The sequence below is a fragment of the Bubalus bubalis genome, chromosome 8 (genome assembly GCF_019923935.1).
Source record: "Bubalus bubalis isolate 160015118507 breed Murrah chromosome 8, NDDB_SH_1, whole genome shotgun sequence".
Lineage (NCBI taxonomy): Eukaryota > Metazoa > Chordata > Mammalia > Artiodactyla > Bovidae > Bubalus > Bubalus bubalis.
In genome coordinates this window covers 61,795,812-61,807,153 of record NC_059164.1, presented here as the reverse complement: position 1 = coordinate 61,807,153, position 11,342 = coordinate 61,795,812, and the positions used below count along the sequence as shown (strand labels likewise).

Here is an 11,342-nt window from a genome sequence, read left to right as displayed (position 1 = left end):
AGTCTGTGGGGTTGCAAAGAGTAGGACATGACTGAGTGACTGAACTGAACTGAACATCCAAAAGTTCAGATGTTTTTTCATATACCAGCAATCAACAATTTGAAGTTAAAATTTACAACACAGTACCATTTATGTTAGCACCCAAAATATGAAATATTTAGGTATAAATCTAACAAAATATGTGCAAGATCAATATGAAGAAAACTGGAAAAACTCTGGAAAAAAATCAAAGAATATCTTGAAATGTATAGATATTCCATGTTCATAGATAGGAAGACTCACTATTGTCAAGATGATAATTCTGCCAGTACAACTTATAAATTCAATGTAATTCCAATCAAAATCCCACCAGGTTACTTTATAGATATGGACAAGCTCTAAAGTTTAAGTAAAAAACACAGAACAGTCAATACAATATGGAAAAAGAAGAATATGGTTGGAAGATTGACCCTATCTGATTTCAAGAATTACAAAATGCTCCAAAAATCAAAACAGCATGATACTGGAAAAGAATCAACAAATAGATCAATGGAGCAGAATAGACAGTGCAGAAAGAGATACACACAAAAAGCCTAATGGATCTTTAACAAAGGATCAAAGACAGTTCAATGGAGAAAGGATAGCCTACTCAAGAAATGCTGCTGGAGTCACTGGATATCCATTTGCAAAAATAAATAAGTAAGAATCCAAGCACATACTTCACCCCTTTCACAAGAACTAACTCAGTATGGATCACAGATTGGAATGAAATATGGAGTACTATAAAACTACTAGAAAATAACATAGGATAAAATCAGGGGACTTTGGGTCTTTCTGTGATTTTTTTAGATATAACATCAAAAGCACAATCCATGAAAGAAACAATTGAAAGTTGGGGTTTTATGAAAATTTAAAATTGATTCTCTGCAAAAGACACTGTCAAGAAATTGGAAAAATAGGGCACAGAATTGGGAAAAATATAAAAAACATATATTTGATAAAGAAACAAAAGTGAAAGAAAGAAAGTGAAGTTGCTCAGTCGTGTCCAACTCTTTGCAACCCCATGGACTGTAGCCTACCAGGTTCCTCTGTCCATGGGATTTTCCAGGCAAGAATATTGGAGTGGGTTGACATTTCCTTCTCCCGGAGATCTTCCTGACTCAGGGATTGAACCCCGGTGTCCCACATTGTAGGCAGATGCTTTACAATCTGAGCCACCAGGGAAGTCAAAGAAACAAAGAAATCCTCAAATAACAATAAGAAAATAAACAACCCTCATCAAAGTGGTCAAAAGACCTGAACAGATACTTCACCAAAGAAGATCTACAGATGACAAGCAAGCATATAGAAAGAATTTCAATGTTCATTACTTAGGCATTAGGAAATTCTCAATTAAAACAATGACATACCACTATATACTTATTAGAATGGCTAAAACAATATTTTTTAAACTGACAATATGAAATGGGACTGAGAATATGTAGCTATAGGAAGTCTCGTTCATCTTTTGTGGAAATGTAAAATGGTACACTTTAGAAGACAGTTTGGCAATTTCTTATAAACTTGAACATACTCTTACCAGCCATCTAGCAATTGTGCTCCTAGGTATTTACTCAGTTGAGTTGACAACTTATATCCACATGAAAGTCTGCACAAGAATGTTTGTAGCAGTTTTATTCACAATTGCAAGAAATTGAAAGCAAGATACTCCTCAGAAGCTGAATGGATAAATAAACCAAATGAAAAATAAACCATGAAAAGTCATGGAGGAATCTTAAAAGCACATTGCTAACTGAAAGAAGCAAGTCTAAAAAGACTATGTTTGTGTGATTATAACTACATGACATTGGAAAAGGCAACACCATGCAGACAGTAAAAAGATCAGTGGTTGCCAGGGATTTGGAGGGATTAAATAGATAAGGCACAAGGGATTTTTAGGACAGTAAATCTCTTCTGTATAACACTATAATAAAGGATACACGGTATTATGCATTTATCAAAACCCACAGAACTGTACAACACAAATAGTGAATCTCAATACAAGCCATGGACTTCAGTTAATCATAATGTATCAACATCAGTCTGTTAATTTAAAAAAATTGATCACACTAATGTAAGGTTTAATAAGAAGAGAAAGTGTGTGTGGTGGAGGGGGGTGGCTAATATGGGTACTCTTTGTCTTATCTGCTCAATTTTTTCTGTGAAACTAAAATTGTTCTAAAAGATAAAGTATATTGATTTTTTAAAGTCAGTCCAGAGATTCTACTTTAAATGAATCCAATCTGGCATTTTTCTAAATAAAAAATTTAAGTTTTCTGCATTTAAGTCTCACTTTTCTACCAGATTTTTTTTTTTTTTTTTTTTTTTGGTTTCATACTTCCTAGGTCATTTTTGTCAGAATTGAGGGTGGGATAGTGAGAATTTAGACATATGTCCTCAAGCTTCCATCTGTTCTCCAAATGGTATCCCATATGTTGTTGATGTGTAGAATTTTCATTGTTGACATTTATGAATTGACTATAATTGTACTTTAATTTCCTTCTTGACTCAAGTTAATTATAAGGGTGTTTAAATTTCCAAGTGCTATTTAAAAAAAAATTCATGATACTAATTTCAGCTTTCATTGCTTGTTGTTTTAAATTTGTGAATTGTATTAAGTTCCACTTTTTGGAATATATTGAGGGTTTTTTTTTTCCTTGATAGCTTAGTTTATGATTAATTTTTGAAATACTGCTTAGATATTTTATAATAATTGTATCATTCTTAGAGTTTGTTTAATTATTTTTACCTATGTATTATTGTACTTGTTCCCTCTGTAGAACTACAAATATTTTAGTTATATATATTTCAGTTCAGTTGCTCAGTTGTGTCCGACTCTTTGTGACCCCATGAACTGCAGCACACCAGGCCTCCCTGTCCCTCATCAACTCCCAGAGTTCACTCAAACTCACGTCCATCGAGTCAGTGATGCCATCCAGCCATCTCATCTTCTGTCATCCTCTTCTCCTCCTGCCCCCAATCCCTCCCAGCATCAGCATCTTTTTCAATGAGTCAACTCTTCGCATGAGGTGGCCAGCGTACTGGAGTTTCAGCTTTAGCATCATTCCTTCCAAAGAAATCCCAGGGCTGATCTCCTTCAGAATGGACTGGTTGGATCTCCTTGCAGTCCAAGGGACTCTCAAGAGTCTTCTCCAACACCACAGTTCAAAAGCATCAATTCTTCAGTGCTCAGCTTTCTTCACAGTCCAACTCGCACATTCATACATGACTACTGAAAAAACCATAACCTTGACTAGATGGACCTTTGTTGGCAAAGTAATGTCTCTGCTTTTGAATATGCTATCTAGGTTGGTCATAACTTTCCTTCCAAGGAGTAAGCATCTTTTAATTTCATGGCTGCAATCACCATCTGCAGTGATTTTGGAGCCCAGAAAAATAAAGTCTGACACTGTTTCCACTGTTTCCCCATCTATTTCCCATGAAGTGATGGGACCGGGTGCCATGATCTTCGTTTTCTGAATGTTGAGCTTTAAGCCAACTTTTTCACTCTCCTCTTTCATTTTCATCAGGAGGCTTTTTAGTTCCTCTTCACTTTCTGCCATAAGGGTGGTGTCATCTGCATATCTGAGGTTATTGATATTTCTCCCAGCAATCTTGATTCCAGCCTGTGCTTCCTCCAGCCCAGAGTTTCTCTATGTTTAGTGTTATGCTATTGTTACATTTGGGCTTCCCTGGTGGCTTAGACCATAAAGCCTCTGCCTGCAATGTGGGAGACCTGGGTTCAATGTTACTTTTAGGTTTATTGATATTCTGTTGCCTTTGTGGTATTGTATCTATTATAATACAAATGATCCCTTCAATCCATGTAGTACTAATTGCTTTGAATTTAATTTGTCTAATAATACTATTGCAATGAATGCTTTCTTTTAGTTTTCAGTTGCTCAATGTACCATTGGCCATCACTCTATTTTTAAACTTTGATAATCTTTTGGTTTTAGAAGTTTCTCTTCTAAACAGTATACAGTTGGACTTGGGGAAGAGTTGTGTAAACAATATTTGTTTTAATGGAGGAGCTCAAGCCATTCATTTTTATTTTGACAAATAGTGTTTGGTACTATTTCAATCATATCATTTTAATCTTTCTGTGTTAATTTTTTATTCACTCATTTTTTTCCCTTTCTATATATTTGGTTATAATTGTGGTAGGCTGAAAAATGGCCCCCCAAACATTTCTAAATCCTAATACATGAAACCTGTGTATGTTACCTTATATGGCAAAAGGACTTTGCAGATGTGATTAAGTTCAGAGAAGGCAATGGCACCCCACTCCAGTACTCTTGCTTGGAAAATCCCATGGACGGAGGAGCCTGCTAGGCTGCAATCCATGGGGTCGCTAAGAGTCGGACACGACTGAGTGACTTCACTTTCACTTTTCACTTTCATGCATTGGAGAAGGAAATGGCAACCCACTCCAGTGTTCTTGCCTGGAGAATCCCAGGGACAGGGGAGCCTGGTGGGCTGCCGTCTATGGGGTCGCACAGAGTCAGACACGACTGAAGTGACTTAGCATAGCATAGCATAGCATAGCATAGCATTCTGAATTATCTCAATCATTATTACTATTGAGTCCAAAGGCAAACATACAGATCCTTGAAAGAGGGAGGCAGAGGAAGATTTGACACACAGACAGAAGAGGCACTGTAACCATGGGCTCAAAGATGGTATTGGTGTGCCCACAATTCAGAGAACTCTGGTAGCCACCTAAAGCTGGAAAAGACTAGGAAAGAATTCTCCCCAGAGCCTCGAGAGGGAGAGTGGCCCTACCAACACCTTGATTTTGACTCAGTACAACTGATTCTGACTTCTGGTCTCCAAAAATATAAAAGAATAAATTTATGTTGGTTTAAGCCACAGTGTTTGTGGCAATTTGTTATGGTGGTCATAGGACGCTAATAAATCTTTTTTCTCTATTTCTATTTTACTCTATTGTAGCTTATCTTTAAAGTGCAATACATCTCTATCAAAATAAAAACAACAAAAAAGATGTCTAAAATATCTAAATAGAAATTTGATGCAATTGCTTTCCTTCTACTTTCTGCCCTCATCCAACTCACCACATTTTCTCTGAAATATTATGTAATTATATTCATAGCTATTTTAAACATTTTGTGTTTTTCTGACTCATTGCTTACTATGGCTTTCGTATTCTATCCCCTTTCCCCTTCTTGAGTACTTAATTTCAAAACAATTCTCAGTCAGCAGAAATGTTTCTTCAGGAAAGATTTTTTTTCCAAAAGTAGGTGATGTTTCCTTCTACTTATATGTAAGAAAATTATTCTGTGCCTTGGTACAAAAATATTTACCAAATTTTTGAATCACAATTTTTCTTTCAACACTCATTAATCTTTTTGTTCTGTTTTCTGGCATTTATTTTTGTGGAGAGGAGGCATGACAATTTGAGGTATATTTCTTTCAGATAATCTTTAACATTTTTAAAAAAACAAAAACCCTGTCTAGATGTTTGAAGACTCCTGAAGTTAAATATTCTTTTTGACCATGTCTCAAAAGTAGATATCTTTTTCTTAACTCTTTCTGCTTCTCTGGCCAGTCTGTTGTGACCTTTTCTCTTGCCCCAGGTCCTGAATTTGTGTGAGCCAGTCATCTCACTCAGCACAGTTGCAGATGCCATGATTCTCATGACTGTCTCATCACAACATTCTAACCCATGCAGTTCTCCCATTGAGAGTTCTCTTTCCCATCCTTCTCCTCAACTCAGTGTGGCCAGCATTAACAACTCTGAATCCATGGATCCCACAAAGAAATCCCAGTTTTCTCTAAGGATACAATCTTATTTTTGTTGCTGTTGTAAAAACTGTATGCCATTTTTCTTTCTGATCACTCATCAGCTTCTTAGCAAGATGAGAATTTCTTCTTGCATCCCTCAGGGGAGGCTTCAGTCTCTGGTCAGTTTTCAGAACACCCTCTCCATGGCACCTTCTGCAACACAGATGCTGGGATGTATATGTGGCAGTGTTACAGAAATAAAAATAATAAAGAATATCAGTGTAGCTGATTATTTTTCTGAGGCAGAGAATTAACAAAACGGTACAAATTCAGACAAAGGTTATTAACAAAGTCATGTTATCCCTATTTCATCTTAGAAGAAATTCAGACACTCACCCCTAGACTTCAGTCTTCAAGTTACTTTCTACTCACTATGAATTTGACCAAAAGTTTACAAAGTAGTGATATGGCTAGACTCCTGGTAGAAATGAGGCTCAAAGTTATTGGAAAATTTTCCATCTTGATAATCCTTTCAGATATATTTAACTATCTTTAGAGTATGCTCTTCACAGAAGAGATATTAACCTCTTAAATCAAAATGTTCTCTACAAAGTAAGCAAATACCACTGAACATAGAATAATTAAAGGACATGGGTAAGCTTAATAAAAGAAGGTGGGAAGGCAGAAGAGGGGACCCAAAGGCTGACCCTAGTGGGCATCGCTGCTGCAGAAGTGGATGAAGAAGGGGAGCTCTAAGAATGTCAGCCCAGATGGTGATAAATGATTCAAAATAGCACCCAGGCTCCTTGAAGCCAGATGCCTCCTATCATCTTTCAACAACTCACGTTGATAAAAGGCAAGTGAACGTTTGTTTCTAATTATTCTGGAATGTCAACTGTAGCAGAGAAAATTAGTTTACTTTAAAAGTCAATGACAAACAAATGTACTGCCCGAATGTCAAGGGGGACTGATCCTTGGAGAAACGTGGAGTCTCCAAGAAGCCAAGCGAAAGAGTGAGCAAGTGAGAGCTGGAGGCACTCGCACCTGTCACCGCCGGCAGTGCAAAGTCCAGCACCGAGAAGAGCCGTCTTCTGCCTGGGCGGGAGCCAGGCATTCCTGTCCATACTCCAAACCTCAGCCAGCCCTTGGTTTGGTGCCTAGGTTTCTAAATAGCACAAAATGCTCTTCTCTCCATGATGTGCATTTCCTCACCTTTATGAAACCACTCACCTCCTCTCATTTCTGTCTTCAGGTTGTGCTGCTCTATGCCTCTACCTATGTCCTGGTGTCCCTCAGCATAGACAGATACCATGCCATCGTCTACCCCATGAAGTTCCTGCAAGGAGGTGAGCAGGCTCCACCAAGTACTATGCTTGGGTGAGGGTTTTTGCTAATATTATCCTCTTAGTAATGGCTCTTTTCCTCCCCCTTTTTCCTCTTCCCCTTCCTCCCCCACTTCTTGAGTCTGATTGTCGAAAAACACGTAGAAAAGAAACTTGGCTGCCTGGGAAAATGCTGAGAGCTGGCCTGGATGGCCAAGAACTGTGAGGAAAGATGCTTTGCTGAGCCCACTCTGTGACCATTTTCCTTGACACTGATGCTTCCAGCTTCTTTTTTTTAGAGTACTGTTGAAACACATAACTATCCAAACTGAGGAACACTCCCACTTCAACTTGCTTATTTTCCAGAAAGAAGCATTTTGCCTTCCTTACCCCAAAACCATGGAAATAATTGGGAAAATGTTTCAAATTGATAATTATAATGGAAACAAGGAAAACCCTCTTTGATCCAGAGATAGTGAAGAATCCCTGAAAGAAGGAAGCAGAAAGGGTCAGCAGGAAGGCTCAAGGCACACAACCCACAGTACACACAGATGATGCTACAGCAATGGGGCAGAGGTCTTCCTAAACAGATTGTGGAAATGCTTGGAGCAAGACGGACTCGGGGAAACTGGCAGGGTGATTCTTAAGAGTACAATGAGGACCTTTTATCAGAGCACATCTCCCATCCTGCTGTCCTTCCCCTTCCCAGATGTGCAGCAAGGATGAACATCTCTGCTTCCAAGTAGTGGGGACACTGGATTTCAAGACCCAGGGTGGGGCCCTGGGGAGCAATGACACCTTGGAGGGATGCTGGATACCTAGTCACAGGACTAATTGTCCATTGCTCTGCCCACAGGCAGAAGCCACTTACATCTCTGACCTCCAAAAGCAAATAAGAGTCCAAAGTACTTCACGTTTCCAAGCAGGCTGTGAAACTGATAAAGTGAAGAACCTAACATGAAATCTTGTCTACAAAAATGAGGTGCAATCAAATATCATGAAAAAGTGTGACAAAAGCCAAACTGTACAAGATAGATAATATGTTTAAAATACCATTCTGCAGAATTTACACCTGAGGAAACAAAATTAATAGAGCAAGCAGAATTTTAGAATAAGTAGCAATAATGTCATCAGATACTATTAAATACGTCAGGCAGTACTGACACAGATACTTTGGATGGCAACGTAGCAATACCTAATTAAAATGTAAAATGTGCAGCCCTTTGATATAGAAGTTCTACTTCTTGGTATCTTCTCTGGACAAATGCTGACATGTGTGCATATATACACATGTGTTGTGTATTGTAGCATTACTCAGAATATCAGGAATTCAATGCTCACCTTGGTGTCCCTCAATGGAGGAATGAATAGCACCCTATGCACAAGTTTTAATAGCTTAGGTTCATTGATTGTGTACTATGTACTAGTCATGATTCTAAGTTCTTTGTATATGTTAAATACTTTAATCCTCACAATAGCTCTGTGATATAGGTGCTATTATTATTTGCATCTTAGTCTGGGCAGTTGCAATTCAAAGAGTTAAAGAAGTTTGCCCAAATCGCAGTTAGTTGCAGGGGCAGGATTTGAACCCAGATGGTCTGGGTTCAGCTCAGGTGCACTCAAGTACTATATATCCTGTCTCTCAATGAAGAGGTAGGGCAGCCATGGAGAGAGATATGCATCACCATGAAAATGTCTGCATCATATTTTGAGTAATAAAAACAATATACATTCAGTATGTATATAGTATAACATTAATACAAAGAAAAACTCAAAACAACGCTAGAGAGAGAGAGAAAAGCAGGAAAGAATGCAAGAAATAGGGAGGTCTCAGAATAATAAACAACTGCCCACAAAAATGCACACCAACTAGTACTTACCTCTGGGGATAGGAGTTGGAATCTCCATAGTGACCACAGGGACTTACATGCCATTAGGTAATTTTTATACCAGCAACACATCAGTGTGATGTGAAACTAATTTTAAGATAAAATTGATATCTATTTCTAAGGTTTTTTGTAAAGCATTTGTGTGAAGGGGTGCAATCTGCACTAAGCTTTCTGGAGACTGTTATGGTCTAGTGATGATGGCAGAGAAGGAAGTAGAGGAGGAAATGGGGTAAAGGGGAGAGACATTTTATGATATGTATGTATGATATGTATATTCAGAAGTATGATACATTTACCCATCCATCTACTTACTAACACCCAGCAAGCTCTGGGGAGGATTGCAGACAATGTACAAAAAGACATCTCTATCAGAGTATTTCAAGGTGAAGAAATTGGATTAAAGAAAACATAAGTATAAGAAAATCTGTGAGGGGGTGTCCCAGGACATTTGCTAGAGGGAGAGGCTTTGGGATCCATAGCCAAGGGGGAAACATGGTGAGTTACACGTCTAACCATATTCATTAGCTAAAAAACAAATCAACTATTTAGGTTATGGAAAATACGACTGGTTCTGAGAGATACTGCCCAATATTATGGATTGGTCCCTAAATTACAGGAAAGACAGCAATGAATATTATAGTGTTCTTTAAAATATGGAAAGCAATTTATTTCCTCACTATAAAATTAATAGAGGCTTCATGTAGGGCACTTGGAAAATAATCATCTCTAATAACTCCAGGGAAAGATGCAAGCTTAGAAACTGAAATTAGCCACTTTCCCTTCCTCCGCCCAATTCCAGCTGAAGTCATGGAAGAAGCACACAGATAGGAGGACACCTGCAGCCGGGAAGGGAGCCAAGGAAAGACGCCATCCAAAGACCAGAAACTTCAAGGAATTCCCAGCACGTGGGCATCAGATTAAACATAACATGGATGCCAAGCCCCCTAGGAAAGCTGCATGGCCTGGCAGGAAGATGAAAAGATTCTCAGTGTTATAGGATAAGGCAGTCGGTGGCACAGGGTGGAGGGAACTGTGTGTTAGAGCCTTCTTGGTGCTCCAGCTCGTTGGAATATAAGGGGTGAGGGGCAGGATTGAGAAGGCAGGCAGGAGATTCCCCACAGAGCAGCACAGAGAATGGGGCCAGTGGAGGCCGGCAGGGACTCTCCTGTGCCTGAGTAATCACATGGCAATGGCAACACAACCAAAGGAAGGACAGCAGCAATGGGGGAGTGAACACATTTTACTGATGCTTTACTGCGTTTTACTTAAGTGGTAGTTTCCTTAGCCAGCAACTCCAGAGGAGTCATCAATTTTTAAGCTCTTTAGTAAAATTAAATGTGAGAATATTTAGCAAAGCATCAACCAGTAATGAAGAGAGATATATAGAGCCAGATATTAAAATATAAAACTCTGTTAATTATAACTGTTTACTACTTAAAGTCACTGATATCAAAGAGCTTTCCTGAGTTTTCAAGCAGGTGGGGGAGAGTCCCCACCCCTACGGGGCCTCTGGATACATATACCTTCTTTGTAGGTGAAGATGGAGAAGCTGTGTACAGTTAGTAAAAGCAAGACCTGGAGCTGACTGTGGCTCAGATCATCAGCTCCTGATAGCAAAATTCAGGCTTTAAACTAAAGGAAGTGGGGAAAACCACTAGGCCAGTCAAGTATGACTTAAATCAAATGCCCTATGAATATACAGTGGAATTGACAAATAGATTCAAGGGATTAGATCTAGTAAACAGAGTGCCTGAAGAACTATGGTCAGAGGTTCATAATATTGTACATGAGGCAGCGAGCAAAACCATCTCAAAGAAAGAAATGCAAGAGGCAAAGGGGTTATCTGAGGAGGCTTTACAAATAGCTGAGGAAAGAATAAAAGTGAAAAGTAAGGGAGAACGGAATGATGGGAAGACCTAAAAAGACTGTATTATAATTCTACCCCAAGGTTCCTGTTTGTTCACTGTGCCAGTTATATCTGTTTTCTAAATCTTTCCAATAGCTCTTTTCAGAGTGACAGTTCAACAAGAACAGAATCCCAGATATTATTTCACAAATATTTGGGATTCAAGATTCTAATAGAGCCCCTAGTTTCTTCTAGAATTGTTCTCACTTCTTATAGTCTTCCTGATCACATACTACTCACCTCTCTACAATACCTCCTGATTCTACATTTCCCTCCCTCACCCTGAGACATGAACTGGTTTTCCAATTTGAAAGTTGGGAGGTGGAGGGAGGTGTCCTGTCCCTGGATGAAGGGGCCAACCAGGGTCAGTCAACACAGACAGCACAGCTACAGTGGGGATGAAGATGAAGAGCTTCAACACCAGCTTAACAGAAGGCATCATAAAAACTGTTTCAAAAGAAC

The 11,342-nt window shown here is 38.8% G+C and overlaps 1 protein-coding gene across 1 annotated transcript in view; it reads left to right on the top strand.

Moving 5' to 3' along the window:
* NPSR1 (neuropeptide S receptor 1) overlaps positions 1–11,342 on the top strand; it is a 51,586-nt gene that overhangs the window by 1,296 nt on the left and 38,948 nt on the right. Inside the window, exon 2 of the mRNA XM_044946677.2 lies at positions 7,016–7,109. Within this exon, the coding sequence (XP_044802612.2) occupies positions 7,016–7,109 (94 nt within the window). The remainder of the gene's footprint in view (positions 1–7,015; positions 7,110–11,342) is intronic.